This window comes from Erpetoichthys calabaricus, chromosome 11, assembly GCF_900747795.2.
Source record: "Erpetoichthys calabaricus chromosome 11, fErpCal1.3, whole genome shotgun sequence".
Taxonomy (NCBI): Eukaryota; Metazoa; Chordata; class Cladistia; order Polypteriformes; family Polypteridae; genus Erpetoichthys; species Erpetoichthys calabaricus.
Window position 1 is genome coordinate 63,286,052 of NC_041404.2, and position 16,494 is coordinate 63,302,545.

The 16,494-nt window shown below is 42.2% G+C and overlaps 1 protein-coding gene across 2 annotated transcripts; it reads left to right on the forward strand.

Annotated features, from left to right (window-relative positions):
* Positions 1–2,237: 2,237 nt before the first annotated feature.
* Positions 2,238–16,235, forward strand: syce3 (synaptonemal complex central element protein 3). Of its 2 annotated transcripts, none has more exons than XM_028812553.2 (3): positions 2,238–2,650; positions 6,286–6,394; positions 15,732–16,235. In XM_028812553.2, the coding sequence occupies exons 2-3, from the start codon at positions 6,286–6,288 to the stop codon at positions 15,914–15,916; spliced, it is 294 nt and encodes a 97-aa protein (XP_028668386.1). In that variant the 5' UTR covers positions 2,238–2,650; the 3' UTR covers positions 15,917–16,235. The 2 variants fall into 2 exon arrangements, with proteins under 2 accessions (XP_028668386.1, XP_028668385.1); XM_028812552.2 differs by having other exon boundaries at positions 2,238–2,659; positions 15,732–16,234.
* Positions 16,236–16,494: the final 259 nt, after the last annotated feature.

Genomic DNA, 16,494 nt, shown 5'->3' on the forward strand with positions numbered 1-16,494 from the left:
TGCTCATCCATAGCTAGTATTCCTGTTGTCTCATTGATAAATGCAGGTTTCATTTTAGGTTCTGTCCCTGCTGCCCTCCAAACTGCTGCAGTTACCTCAGTCCTTAAAAAACCTGACCTGGATCCTTCCTTCTTCTCTCTCCAGTTACAGGACTGTCTCTAATCTCCCTTTTCTGGCTAAGGTGATGGAACGCGTGGTCACTACACAACTCCATGCGTTCTTTGTAGACCATACATTCTAAGAGCCTTTTCAGTTTGGTTTTCGCACACAGCGCAGCACTGAGATGCCTCTTCTCCATGTAGTCAATGATCTTCTCCAGTCTGCAGACTATGGTTCACTTCATATTCTCCTCCTTCTTGACTTAAGTGCAGCATTTGACACCGTTAATCATGAAATCCTCCTGTCACGTCTGTCTGGCTCAGCCCTTCAATGGCTCACATCATATCTCGCTAATAAGCAACAGTTTGTCACACTCGGCCGATAGAAATCCTTCACCTCACCCGTGTCACGTGGTATCCCTCAGGGTTCAGTCCTTGGGCCGTTACTCTTTTTTACTTTATATTCTTCCTTTAGCTCACATTATTCACAGACATGGCCTTAACTTCCACTCTTATGCAGACGATAGACAGTTATATCTTAGGACAGACTCGCCTCCCAGCACACTCACTGACTGCATCACTGATCTTAAGCTATGGATGGAAAATAACTTTCTCAAACTTAATGCCAAAAAACCGAAGTGTTACTGGTAGGTCCAAACTCCCTACTTTCTAAGGCGTCCAGCTTCTCTGTTTCTGTTGATGGTCCACTTGTCAAACCTGCTCCTGTTGTCAGAAATCTTGGTGTCTTGTTTGATTCATCACTTAACTTTGAGCTACACATTAGGTCTCTTTCCAAAATTTCATTCTATCATGTCCGTAACATTGCCCACCTCTGTCCATTTCTGTTCTTTAATGAAGCTCAGACTCTGGTTCATTGTTTTATAATGTCTCGTATTAATTATTGTAATACCCTCTTCATTGGCCTCCCTGCAAAATCGACACAGAAGCTGCAGTACATTCAGAAATCCACAACCACACAAAGCGTTCTGCTCACGTCTCCCCAGTTCTCTCCCAGCTTCAGTGGTCACCGGTGCCATCAAGGATTCAATTCAAGATTCTGCTTCTCACCTTCAAAGCCCTACATAACCTTTGCCCCCCTCTACCTCACTCAGCTCCTTACACTCCTTGTCACTCTCTCAGGTCCTCGAATGGTCATCTCCTTACTGTCCCACGCACCAGACTCTCCACCCTGGGAGGACAGGCAGGTCCATCAGTGTTATGGCCCCTCTCTTCCTCAGTCCCTCTCTGAGTTTGCCCCTCTTTCTGTGCCTTTAAATCTCAACTGAAAACTTTCCTCTTCTATGAACTTTTGTCTTCTGTGTAATTTCTTTTTTTTTTACTCTGTATGTAAAGCGACCTTGGGTTTGTGAAAGGCGCTCTATAAATGCAACTTATCATTATTATTATTATTACGAGACATTAACCCCGTTACAATAACGGGCGCTAGAACAGTAGGCATAAACATTGCGCACGGCACCGTGCGACACGCGGTGCGACCTCGCGCATGCGCACTTCACCAGAAGACACACACAGGACACCCTGGACGCACACAGGGATTTTATTAAAGAGGATTATGAAAAAAGAATGCAACCATTCAACTGTTCGTACAAGTGTACTAATAAAAACCACAACGTTTAATTTGATGAACTTTTATGAGTAATTAAAAGGTAATGAAGGCCCGTTACTTTATAGACGAGTGTCCAGTGCTGATTACCAACTCCCTCCACTGTCACCCTCTTTGTGAACCACTGTGTGACCTTAAACTGCTTGTTGACAGCCTCTTTTCTTCTATAAACTTCACCAAATCAAATCGCACTCAACTGACACTTTATGTTAACAAAGTATTTACAGTACTGGTGCTAATCACAGCATTCTACTCCCTAACGGTGGTCCCGCTTTATTTCACTATTAACCACAAAGATCCTTGCAGTTCCGCACAAAAAAAACAGACAAGTGTCCATTTGAATAAAATATCAATTTTTAAGCATTAAAGAATGCGGTAGAATCATAAAACCAAAACGCTGTAGAAAGCAAAATACAAAGAAATGAATTCCCGCAGATGTCATTACCTGCAGTCCGACAAGAGGCGGGAAAAGGAAAAGGCGCCGCAGCCAACCAATAAGCAAACACGCGAAGAAGGCGGGCAGCTACCGGAAATACGTTACGCGTCGGCGCTCGGGCAGAAGGCGGCCCGTATCGTGGAAATCCGCTTCAGTCAAACGCACATTTAATCATAAGGAGCAAACTGTGGCATTTACATCTCATAAAACGTCTATTAAAACACTGCCGATAAGAAACCCCAGAATTACAGGGGTGATGAGCTGGCAGTGCACGCGCGATTTAACAAGGACATCCGGCCATTCCAGCGGTCTTCTCCTGATTGGCTGATGTGTTCGCGCCTAAACCTAATGACATTCGCACGTCCACTCGTGGACGCCCACGTTCGCGTTTTCGTCGCGGGGCTGCGTGGACACGAGGCCGGTAGCTCAGGAGAGGAAGCCGAGAAACTGCAGTGTGCGGACACTTGACGGAGAACATAGTCGAGGAGCAGCGTAAGCGAAGTAAGCCATTCACACGATTTTAATGTAAAATCACCAAGGTGTGTGTGGATATACAGTACAGGTACTATAAATTAGGAGCTTCAAATCAAGTATGTGTTTTGTACGTTAACAGCAGGGTATATCACAAAGTGGTTCAATATTATAGTAGGAGACTAAAACTCAGAAAAGACAGACGGAGACAAAATGTTTGAAAACGCGAGTATCAGAGCACCGAGCGGGCAGCCGCCGAATCTCAGTGGAGAGAACGCAACCCGCTGACATGGAGGCCCATTTCAGAAAAATAAGTCCGGTGGTTCAGGGAACCTGCAACATGTCGCTAATGTCAAGAAATAATAGCTCGTCCCTAAGGTTGCGTTTCGTAAGGGGCGTTGGATGTTGTTGCATGTCATATTTATTTATATAAAGTGCAGCATTTGTGCCAATCAATACATCTGTTAGCCACTGGAAAGAAAAATGTACAAAAGATGCCTAAACCTTTTATAATTTAAGACACGTACTTGTGTGATCGGATTAAACCACAGCATGCCTTGGTAAATGAGCTGCTTTGCTGGTTCATAAAGACTTTCTGTATTTTAAACGAAGAGTCAGCAGATGAGCCGAGTAGGAGGCGGTGGTCGAAGAGGAGAGCATTGAGCGGCGGCTTTTCATGGAGGAGTTGGTTTGTACGGTGACGTCATTCAGCAGGTGGGCAAAGAGCACGGGGTCCAGAGGTCCCCACCCCTCATGGTTGACATTGTGGAGCGGAGGAGGAAACTGAAAGACGTGCGAGTGGCCAGCTGTCCCACTTCTAGCCCTTTGTCAAGATTCTGTGTGCTTAGTCCTGGGCTCTTTGGAGTAAACGTCTGTGGTGCAGCCATCAGTTTTTTATGCCAAGTCCCATTTCATTCCAAGTTTAGCTGTTACCTTTATTTGTGGTCTTTGCATAGTTGAAATGATGAACTTTTATCCTTTTAATGGAAGGTCAGTTGGTGTGAAAACAAAGTTTTTTGTCCCACAGCTTTTCCAGTTATCATAGTTATTTGTGGTTGTGAAGAATTTCATTCTTTGTTTTTCTGCAATTTCTAAAGAATGAGGGCTTTGTTTTTTTACAGACCGTGAATGTGTGGCCCATCTCGTAATGTAACAATATGCTAGTGGCAACCTGGAAAATTTAAAAGAAAGTGCCTGAATGATCTGGGATAGTGAGTAGTATCATCTACATCATTAGTGCCCCTTGAAACATGGCAAATTTTGTTCTTCATTGGTTTAGTCCGGTGCTTACTGTACTCTTTATCATCAAGGATTTTTGTTTTCTCATTTGTAAAGAAGATGAATATTACAGTTAACAACAAGAAATGTTTGTGAAATGTGGCAGCGCCATGACACAGTGCTGCTGCCATCTCAAATTTCCAGAGTCGTGGTGTCCAAGTCCCAGGCTGGTCTCCGTCCCATTTTGTGCTCAGTGCTGCCAGGTAGGCTGTGACCCTGGACTAGATAGGCCAGTTGGATGGGAGAAGGAATGAGTAGAAAATAAAGCAAAATGATATGAGAATTGATACTTTTCATTGATTACTTGTCTTACAGTAACATGATGATATTGATTCTAGACAGAGGCATAGCTAGGCTTTTCAGTGCCTGGGGACAACTGAAGATTTCATGCCCCCTCCTGTTTGCCTAAATGTAATGGGGAACATCAATTTGGTGCCCCCTGGATGCTGCGCCCGGGGACAGATGTCCCCCCCCCCTTGCCCCCCCAGCTACGCCACTGATTCTAGACAATTAGCAAATGCAAATAAGAATTTTTCTGTACTCTGTACGTGTGACAGCTATGACCCTATGTAAACTTTTTATAAAATGCGATTAGAAGCCATTAGAGTTCATGTATTCATGATTTTTCTGTACAGGTTATATCAGGAATAATCAACAAAGTTCCAATAAATAAAAAAGTCCATTTGTGTTACAGAAACAGATGTGTATCTTGGTAAATTCCTTTCTCTTGTTCTTACAAAGTGAATCTGATTGTAGTTGTCCATTTGTGCCCCAGTTTTCTTGTTCCTGATGAATTTGTGTTGCTGCTGTCAGTATAGACCTGTATACAATATAACACACACACACACACAGAGCATCTCTCATTTGCAGGGTCACATTTAGTTTGAAGACCTGGTAACATTCACAGCCTGATCTAATCTTCTAAAGTGTAACTTGTTTTCCCACGTTGTGTTTCTTTTCCTGGTCTCCTGCTGTATGTGGTGCCAGTACCGCATGGCCAAGCTGCGACTCCCAGTTTCAGTCCTCTCCATATTGGTCAGGCCAGCGTGTGCTCGTGACACTGCAGAGGGACGGAGTTTAGTCTCTATGTCATCAGTACTTTCACTTTGTTTGTCCTATTCACCTGTGGACCGCTTCAGGTTTGCTTGCTCCAGGAGTGCTGTTGATTGAAGCTTTTTAAAGAACTTTGTATACTCGCCTATATGATCTGTTTTTGTTAATTGAAATAACATCTGTTTTGCTGTGCACTTAACATAATTTGTGTGCTTACGTTTTAAGAATCTCCTTTTAATACGTTGTAGTTTCAAATATGTGCAAGTGCATTTGATTGGAGTCTGTACTAGTTAAAGAGCACTGTACAAAATACCTTATTGAGAACAATGTTGAAGATGAAGCTTCCTACATCTGTTTTCTTACCTGCTTGTCCAGTAGTTTGTGTGTTGCATTGCTAATCAGCGGCGTACAACTGTCTTGTTGATGATCACTGTGCCTTGCTCCTTGCAAGTTGTGTTTTGTGCTGCGTTCGTGTGCAGTGGGAGTTTTTCAAGGTCCCACTTCTCAACTTCCAGATTTGATGGGTTCACATGAGTTTATGTTCAGAATTGTAAGAAAGTTCTGGTAGCTGTTGGTTTGATATTTTTACTGCGCAGAAGGTATTTAATGATAAGCATAACTTTTGTTTGAATGCAAAGAGCAACCTAAATGCATTAAGTGTATTGTGTCTCTCCAAATACAATTTGGTTTGCAAAAATGTCATTTCTGGCTGACCCAATTATACATTTTCATTATTGACTGAGTGTGAAAAATCAGCATTAGCATCACATCTCCGGGAGTTCAGGTAGTGTTGTTTTTCAGAATTGTCTGAGTTGGACCTGTCACTGTGAGGACATTCATGTGAAATTTCCAGGTGGGAAAAACTCGTACAGCCGTTCTGTCCAACAGTGTGTGAAGGCAGGACAACGCCATTGTTTACCATCCTGATGTGTCCTGTCATTGTTGGACTGCAGTGCTGAAGCTGTAGAATCTGCACTCGTTTGTACTCGCACTTAATTTTTTCTGTCATTCCCTTTAAATATCCTTCTCCCGTGTCATAGCATTTGAAGAGTTTCACAATGCCAATTACCATCAGTATTTTTCTTTGTATTTTACCAGCCAACATGTACACAAATAACCATTGGTAATATTTGATGCCATCAGTGCACTCTTTTAATGTCTGCTTTAGCATTTTTGCTCTTAATAAAAAAAAGCACCTGGAAGCAGGCCATCAACCCGCTTCTGGTTCTTGCTGTTCATGATTTCTAAAACACATGTTTGATTTTTGCAGTGTGCTTTCTAAGCTTATGAATTTAACAGAGCAATTCTAATTTAAAACTTTTTAGATGGCCGAGGCTGCAGCATCTAGTCCTTCTGAAGATATTACTGAAGGAGTTCCTAGTGATGTAGACAAGGAATTAGAAAAAATGATAGACGACATGGAACAAGTGTCAGGTAATATTACTAGGCTGCTTCTGCCCTTCATTTTAATGATGTTTTCACTTAGCATAGCTTTAATATTATATTTAGGAAATGTATAAAGATGAAACTTCTAGTTTATCCTGGAGATTCATAATTATGAATGTACATCATTTGAAGGAATTCCAGGTATGTAAGTGTATTTATTGAAATGTGCTTCCTTTTATAATAATTAAATTATCGCCCAGAGCTTTCTTGTTCAGCGTTTTACCTAAACAATACTTCTTGTATGCTAATTTATTGAAATTTTTTTAAGATGGAAACAAAAAATCTCAGTGAAAGAAAAACGAATTTACTGACAACTTTGGTTTGAGCCCCACTTCTTTTGAAAATTGGGGTCTTTTCCTGTTTCATTTCAGCACTCATTATTACATTTAAGACTTTAGGGACTTTCAAAACTCGACTTGATGTTTTCCTGGAAGAAATAAGTGGACAGGACTGGCAAGTTTTGTTGGGCCGAATGGCCTGTTCTCGTCTAGAGTGTTCAAATGTTCTAATGATGCGAGGCATAAACTTTTTGTCTTTATAAGAATCCATTTTGAAAACCCATCTACCTGTGGAAATGGCGTCTTACAGTGAGAGCATTTCCAGGTTCAGTCCCTGCCTCCCACAGACTGTGCAATTCTGAGCAAGTTACTGAACCTTCCTAATCTCCAAAGGTAAAAAAAAATATCCATGGAAGTAAGCAATTATGTTGAGTAACACCGTTAGACTGTAAAATACCCCGTGGTGATTCCTGTTAGTACTTCATTTTTGGCTGACATCTTGCTTTGTTACTATGCAGTACATTAGCTGTGGAGAATGCTGTCAGTTAGGACGTGTCAAACTTAGGCAGACCGACCACGTGGTACACAGAAATGGAATCTGGCCCAGTGGCACCGTCAGAGGTGTGTCAAGCAGCAGCAGCAGCGCTTTGCAGGTACTCTAACTACCCGTGCAGCTATTTCTAGGGTATTGAGTGTTACTTGATAAGGGAGAAATGAGTTTAAAGGATTTTAGCACAAGGCTGCAACACTTTAGGGGGCGTCTGAATACTTTATGAATCTTCTGTAATTTACTGCAGTCCACAGAAATGCTTCTTAAGCAACAAATGCTAGCAGGGAATGAGATGCAGCAAGCCTCTTGCTATTCCCCTGCAATGCAAACACTGTTGGTACTGCAGCATCAGCAGCTGGCATCCATCCCCTCACCAAGACAAGCCCTCACACCTGCCTGGGACGCCGGCTCATTCTTTTCTCTGACGATTGCTGCCCGCTCTTTTTTTCTTTTCCTCCTCCAAAGCCTCAGGGACCAAACTCACTGCAATACTTTATTTTAAAACCTGGTATTGGACACCGTGATTTATAACATGTTTTTAATAATATTTATTTTAATAATTTTTTTTAAATTAATTTTTTGCATTTATATAGCGCTTTTCTCACTACTCAAAGTGCTTAGCAATTGCAGGTTAAGGGCCCTGCTCAAGGGCCCAACAGAGCAGAGTCCCTTTTGGCATTTTATAGGATTTGAACCGGCAACCTTCCGATTGCCAGTGCAGACCCCTAGCCTCAGAGCCACCACTCCGCATTTTGAATTTTGAAGCAACCACCACAATTTTGATTTTTGGGTTTTCATAGGGTTAATTAGGGTGGGGGTCCTGGACCTCGGGTGTTATGCACTGTCAGTCAAATATGTACTTTGATAAGAATATAGTGTACAAGATGACCCCTTTTAAAAGAATGATCTGATGAGTGACTCGGACGTAAAAAAACACAAGCCAAGTACATTTGATGACATTGGTATTGGTCACTTACTTGGACTGGAAGTCATTTTTATGGTGGTCCTCGTACAAGAAGCAGTTCTATAGTAGATATTTGTATCTCTTGGATTTTTCTTGTAAGGATCAGAGGAGGTCTCTCAGATACCGGCCAAGCGACATATGTTTTTTAAAGTGATCTTTAAGAAGTCATTGACTGAAACGGTAAGTGGTTAAAGCTGGCTTCACTTTGAAGTGCGGTTTAATCTGGAATGTCTTGTGCGCTGGACAGTGGAGCGGAATTACAACTGATGCATTTTAAATATTTTGCAGAGGTCTTGCTGTCCTGAGCTACAGCAGTTAAAGTTTAACTCTTTTCTCCTTATTTGTGTTCAGGTATGTGTGTCTGTATGGGGTTTTTTTATGTGGTTTTTCAGACAAATGTTTTTTGCTTGAGAACAGCCCACTGCTCATTGGCTGAGTTTATACTGTAGCAATAACTCTGTAGTTAAGGAAGGCAGGCAGGCAGGCTGATAATAGTTCAGAAGGAGTACACAGTTGAAGTCAAAAGCACATGATTTTGTGCCAGGTGTGTTCCCTTTACTTGGCTGCTTTAAATGCCTTGGGGAGGTTTTGGGATTGTGGGTCAGTAATATCCAGATATTGTACCGACAGCACAGAGTGGCAGCAGTTTGAAGTGGAATTGAATCAGGAAATGGCACTAAGTCACAAATTTACAAGCCAAGGGTCAGAACCAGAAAGACTAAAAATTAGGTAAACAGTTCTCAAGACATGTATCAAAAATCAGTTGGGAAACGGTGTGGGAATAATACACGTACAGATAGTAACAGTAGAGGTCTTTAGGGAGAGTCCATGTCTGTTCCTTTATAGCCTCGACTTGTGATGTCATGCACCACATAGTTTTGGTTGACCTTACTTAGTAACAGCATAGCAACCATCAACAAAAAACTCTCAAAATGGCAATGCTAATAATATTCTGTGCCAATGTCTTTTCATTTTTCTTATTTCTTTTCAACATTGTTAAAAACTTATCCTGTACAAAAAACAATGTGACCATGAGATTTCTAGACCTCTAAAATCCCTGTAATGAAGTGTCAGTAATTTTTAGAGATTATGATTAAATCCTAACCTGTACAGTTTAACATGCTGAGCCGGGAGTCCCATTTAAACTCCTTTAGAAGGCCTTTACTTCCTGCACATACGATTGCCCAAAACATTAATAATAATAATAATAATAAATTTTATTTATATTGCACTTTATATTTTAGCAATCCCAAAGTGCTACAGAGTAAAAATAGAATAATAAAATAAAAAAAAAAAAAAAAAAAAAGAACAGAAGAGTCTATAAAATACTTTAACAAAATGACTTTCTAAAAAGATGAGTTTTTAGGTTTCGCTTAAAGGCCTCAGTCGACTGTGGGGCTCTCAGGTAATCAGGGAGGGCATTCCACAGCCTCGGTGCCACCGATGAAAACGCCCTGTCACCCATGCTGCTGAGCTTAGTTCTGGGGACTTGAAGAATGTTAGTGAGTACAGAGCGGAGGGAACGTAAGGAGTTATGGGGGGTAAGGAGTTCCTGTAGATAAAGAGGGGCATGTCCATAAATGCACTGATGGGTAAGAAGGGAGACCTTGTACTCTATTCTGAATGAAACAGGGAGCCAGTGAAGGGTTTTCAGGATTGGGGTGATGTGATCATACTTTCGCACCCTCATCAGGATCCTGGCAGCGCTGTTCTGAATATACTGGAGTCTCTGGATACTCTTGCCAGGAATCCCAATGAGGAGTGCATTACAGTAATCCAGCCTGGAAGAGACAAAGGCATGGACGAGCTTCTCTGCATCTGCCAGGGTGAGTAATGGGCGGAGTTTGGCGATGTTCTTGAGATGGTAAAAAGATGACTTACAGAGATATTTGATGTGGGTGTCAAAAGTAAGTTGGGAGTCCATTCTAACACCCAAATTAGTAACAGATGTGGAAAGAGGAATGTTTTGGCCAGAGAAAGTAATACTGGTGATGGTAGAAGAGCGAAGATGATGTGATGTACCAACTAAGATGGCTTCTGTTTTGGATCTGTTCAACTGAAGAAAATTGAGCCTCATCCAAGCCTCTATCTCCTCCAGGCAGGTAGACAATGTAGATGTTGGCAGAGGAGCAGTAGAGGAGGTGGGAGTAGTCCTGAGGTAAAGCTGAGTGTCATCGGCATAGCAATGGAACGATAAACCATGTCTGCCAATGACAGTTCCAAGGGGGAGCATGTAGATAGTAAAAAGGATAGGGCCCAGCACAGAGCCCTGTGGAACACCACAGGCGACGTTGTGGGTGTGGGACTTTGCGCTGCCAAGGGCGACATGCTCAGTTCTGCCAGTCAGGTATGATGTAAACCAATTTAGAACAATTCCTGAGAGTCCAATAGTGTATTGCAGGCGGTGAAGAAGGATGTTATGGTCTATTGTGTCAAAAGCAGCTGTCAGGTCAAGGAGGATAAGTAGTGAAGGTGAACCAGTATCTGCCGTCATCAGAAGATCATTGGTGACCCTGACCAGGGCTGTTTCAGTGCTATGGCCAGGGCGAAAACCAGACTGAAACTTTTCAAACAGATTGTTCAGTTTGAGATGATCGTGAAGTTGTGCTGCAACTATTTTTTCCAGGACTTTGGAGAGAAATGGAAGATTGGAGATGGGCCTATAATTGGAGAGAACTTCAGGATCCAAGGTGGATTTTTTCAGTAGAGGTCTGATGACAGCAGTTTTTAGTGCAGAAGGAATATGGCCAGCCAGGAGGGACTGATTTATTATCCTGGTTTTAAGTGGAGAGATGGCAGAAATGTTGGCCCTCAGCAAGGGTGAGGGGAAAGGGTCCAGGGAACTAGTAGACGGTTTCATTTTCCTGATGACATCCTCCACCTCTTCCCGTGTGGCAACAGAGAAAGAGCAAAGAGGATGGACGGTCTCAGACAATGAGTCAACAGTTGGGAAGGGCAAGATATCCTTGGTAGAGAGGTGTAAACGGATATTATCAACTTTTTGTTTAAAAAAGTTGATATACATGTTGCATCTGTCATCAGTGGTCTCAGAATGGGCAGGTAAAGGAGGTTTGACAAGATGATTTATGGTTGAAAAAAGTTTTTTAGGGTTGCTGGAGCCATTTCTGATGATGGTGGAATAAAACTTGGACCGTGCAACCTTCAGAGCTTCTGCATACGCTCTCATGTGTTCTCTGTAAGCCTGTTTATGGACAGTTAGCCCAGAGGCCTTGAGCCGCCGCTCAAGGACACGCCCAGCCGCCTTCATTTTTCGCAGCTCGCAGGTATACCAAGGTGCTGAGCACGAGAATGAGACGGACCTAGATGTTAAAGGGGCGTGGAAGTCCAGGAGACTGCTCAGGGACTGGTTGTAAAAATCCACAAGGTCAGCAACAGAGAGGGAGCTGATAAAGTCAGAGGAGAGAAATGTAAGGTCCAAGGCCAAGGCATCCACATTGATATTCTTCAGATTTCTGAAGTAGATCTGTCGTTTTGGTTTGATACGGGAGGAGAAAAAGGGCAGCTCCAATGACACAACTTTGTGGTCTGAAATACCAAGATCAAATACCTGTAGATTCCTGATTGGGGCACAGTTTGAAATGACCAAGTCAAGAGTGTGACCCCTAGAATGTGTGGGAACATCAACATGTTGTTGTAGGTTGAGAGAATCTAGCAGCTCAAGGAAATCAGCAGTGAGATAACCTGTGGGATTGTCAACATGAATATTTATATCTCCTAAGATTATGATGTTGGCAGAAGTAGCACAGAGTGTTGTGAGAAGATCAGTAATTTCCGGAATAAAGGCAGAATTGGGTTTTGGAGGTCGATAGATAAGGAGAACAGTCAGGGGAAACGGGGGCTTACATTTAAATGCAAGGCACTCACAGGAAGATATTGCAGGTATCAAGATAGGGGACAACCCCAGGTCCTGACGGTAGATAACAGCTATTCCACCACCACGCCCAGTGCTGCGAGCTGCCTCCAAGTAACTGTAGCCAAGTGGACAGGCTTCATTTAAGGCAGAGTAAACCTCTGACTGGTGCCAGGTTTCTGTCAGACACATGAAGTCAAGTCCTTTTTCCCTGATGTGTTCTTCAATCAGTATGGATTTATTGCTGATAGATTGAGAGTTAAATAGTTCAAATTTAACCAATGACTGTGAAGTAAATCTCTGTACAGGACGCAGAACATTAAAATCCACTTTACGCAGCTTAGAATTCATTCCACAAAATAAATCCAGCCGGGGATGTGAAAAACGAACCGGCTGGGACGACGTTAACAAAGACGCACCAGCTGTGGCGGCTGACATTGTCGTGATGCGGCGTAGGTTGTTAAAGTTCACTCCCCGGCGGCGGTGACGGAGCGAGGCAGGGAAGTGTACCGGAGCATCCGAGGGCAAGAGGCATTTCGGGAGCATTGACTCATGTTGGGAGCCAGGAGAGTTGTTCCTAGAGAGGATCCGGGAGGCTCGGAGCCGAGCCCTGGTGCCTCCACGCTTCCCACGGCGGCGGCGTTTCCATCGGCGACCGGCCAAGCCGTGGACAGTGACGAGGAAGGCCGGGACTTCCTCAAACAGTCGGCCAAAGGTTTGACTGAACTCCGGAGTCAAATGTCGAGAAACCCCCGCACTCGTTCGAAGAGCCAAAAGGGTGAAGCGATTATAACGAATGATCGAGTCAGGAAGAGCATCACAGGAGTAAGTAAGCCGAGAAAAAAGCAGGAGTAACAAGAAACACAAAAGCCAGAGTGGCTGACGGCGTGCCTCAACAGTCGGCGCCATCTTTTTTTTTTTTAGAGGACTTGTAATCTTGTTATGTGACATGAGACGTGATTTGAGTGTAAGCCCTCCACTAATATGTCAGTGAGGTGATCATTTTGATGCATTGCACTAAAGCAGAGTGAGTTTGTGTATTCCAGATTTCAGTAATATCTGTTTAATCCAAAAGCCAAAAATTAAGCCAACAGTGCTCAAGACCTGTATCGGATGACACCAGTTCTCTTCTTGGTTTTTAATAAGATGTGGGGACTTTCAGGACAGCAGCCAAACCAAACTCTGCTCCTTCTGGTTTGCCATCCTTAAGAACCCCAGATTGCTGGAAGGAGAAGTCAGTTGTTATGAGGACGAACCGGTTGATGCCGCTCCTTTTAGAAAGTGACCGTTCTGTTGTTTTTGTTCCTAAACCTTGCCCATTTCACACCAAGATGGGCATTACTTTTATTTTTTCTTTAATGTAAAAACAGGACGACCCGGATGCCTCCCCAGATTTTGATCCAACAGTCTGTCGTTTCTGCACCTTGCCACAATATAAATGGATACACACACAGGGGCACACACGTGCCTTAGGGCAATGGTAAGGTCACTGTGCTGTATTTCTATAGATCCGTGATAAAATCCCAAGGTGGCTAGCAGTATAAATGTATTTAAAATGCCTTGGGATTCACTTGTAAGTCACATTTATAAAAGCGTGTATCCTCTGTGAATGGACACCTCAGCTGGTTATTTTGACTTTCACAAGAAGTCCTACAGGTGGTTTTATGTTGGTTATGTGGTCACGTCACCAGTCCTGTACCTTGTCTGTGCCAATAAACGCAGCATTCTCACCTTGTTAAGTAGTTCAGCCAGTTCTGGTGATTTCATTCCTTTGGTAAATCAGTTCACACCTGAGACAAACTGTTAATAAACGGAAAGGACTGACTGAAGTATTGAACAATACGCCTTTAAGAATTCACGTGCAAACTGCACTGATCTGTTGTCCCGGTCCTCTTTCACCATTCATTATACAGGCTCTTTCTAAAGTTTATGCAAACAAATATATTTTGCATTAAGAATAAGCTACACATTTTTTAATAACTAATGAATAATGTGGTGTTGTATGTAAGTCTGCTTTCTGCCAGTTTATCAACAACAACTTTTTTTTGGATTTCCCTTTTTCTGTACAAAAAATGCAACTTGGAGAGCTGGAAAATCTAAAGGAAAAGCACAATTACAAGGAAAATAATTAAAATAATAAAAAAACAAACATATATACAAGTGATCAGAAATGGAAGGGTCCCACATGAAATTAAGGGGGAACAGCCACGTTTTTCTACCCTTTAATAGGGAATTGTACTCATTCACTGTTGTGTTTAGTTTGGCTTAAGTTTATTTATTTATTTTTTCTGTTATTTAAATGTAGTTTTGTTTATTGTGTTTTAATTTTGATTTTGTTCTTTGTTCGTTATTTAATTTTTATGTTTATTAATCCCTGTTCAATTTTGTATTGTATTAGGTTTCTCTGCATTGGTTTTCCTTGTTTATTGCCCTGTCCTCTTTATGTAGAGCCTTAAGGGGTGGGGGGCCTCGTGATATAACAGGTGGGCTCTGCCCCCACCACTACTTGAGACAAAGCTGCATATGGAGTAGCAACCTCAGCATTGCATTCTTGATGTACTCTGGAATTTGTTTTGTGCTCCCCAGCATTGACTGGATTTGGCCCCTCTTTAGGTTTTCTTTGTGGTTATTCATTTCTTGGGGATTCTTTAATTCACATATAATTCTAAAGGACATTGTCTTTGTTTATCCAAAACCCGAGGGTGAGGGCTGTTCAGTTAATCCAGACCTGCAGAGTAGGTTTTATTATCTTTTGAGGTTTATTCCCCTTTTTACTGTTTTCATTAGGCAGGAATCACAACAGTGGCAATGTAAAATGATTCAGATGTTTTTGCATAAATTGCCACCAAAGATCTGTCAGTTTTGTTATATACCACTATAATGCTTTTGTTTGTACTTTTCTGATCTAAACGTATTTTTTTAACAAGTAGAACATATACTACCAATGCCTTGTGCACACTGGTGCCCATTTATCTGTTGACTCTTATTAGTGCTCTGCTACTTAAGTGAATTTGATTACGGGTGTTCAGCTCCCTCAAACGGATACCAGTACCTGTGCCAAGGAAACTCCGTACAAGAAGTGGCTTCCTCCTGCCAATTGGGTTTCACTGCACAGCACTATGGGTAATGCATTTGAAGGGCTGAGCTCACCTATTGTACACAATTAATATTCGTGGCCGTACACGACGATGCTAAAGCAATGACAGGTAATCGCATTGTACACGTGTGTGTGTGTGTGTGTGTGTGTGTGTGATGTTTAATTGTTTTTTCAAGTTTTCCAAAAATTTTCAGAATACCGGTAAAATAGAATTATCCATTCCAGAAGAACAACTCCATCTGGCACACTGGATCAACCAGTTTATCCCCCACTCCTAACAAGGGGGTGTGTTTTTGTGGCCCACCATTTGTTTGTAAGACGTGGAGATTAGGTATGGATGTCAGATTAGTTGCAGGTATTAGCACATGTCTGTTTATTGCAGGAATGTGATTTATATAAGTATATAGAAATGGTTTGGGAGATTCATGCAGTCATTGAAGGGATTAGCCAATTTGTTTAAGGGGGGGGGGGGTCATCCCTTTTAATACTAATATTCCTGGTGATTTTCTTGATCCATACCACGTGGGTATCTGCTTAATGCATATGATTTTATGATTTCTTTTAGTGCAGTTGACCTGCATGGTGACTGACATGGTTATTCTCCGCACAAACCCTGAAGTGATGAAGTCAATGAAGAAGATGGAAGACGGATATTTGAGATGCAAGTCGAGTATAAAGGTTGCACAGCAGGAAAGTGTGGAGTGCAAAGCAAATGTGTCAGCTTGCAATATAAATCAGGCAATGGATTAGAAATGGGCCTTTAAAGAGTAGTCCTGTATCCGTAGATCTGGTTTATTACTGGATTATTTAGTTCTCCTGTGTTGGACTCTTCAGTTCCCATTGAAATCTTCTTGTATTATCAACCAGATGTAAACTTTAGAGTGTTACTTTTACTGTCTCTGGCAGATTTAAGCAGTTGCTACTGACCTTTATGAAAAGTGCTTACAGTTACCAGTAAGAGGAGTTCTGTATGTTCATAACAAAGCATTCCTGAGTAAATACCAGGTTGACTCCATGTTGTGTTCTTGGTGTGTGGATTGTGAATATTGTTCTTTTGTTCGAGTTTCATTAAACTACATTTAATTTAACTCCAAACCCATTTGTTAAGTCTGTTCATAAAAAAGATACCATCATCGCCCTCATTTTCACCCCACTTCTTCTAATGAGAGCTGTGATATGAACACACTCTGTGGCTTTACTTGGACAATTGTCAGAAGCTTCCAGGACACCTGAGAAATATCATTGTTCCTGGGCCTGACCTGCATCTTCCCGCAGTACCCAGGCGATACCCTGAACATCTTCTTAGGGAGGCGTCAAGGAGGGTGCCC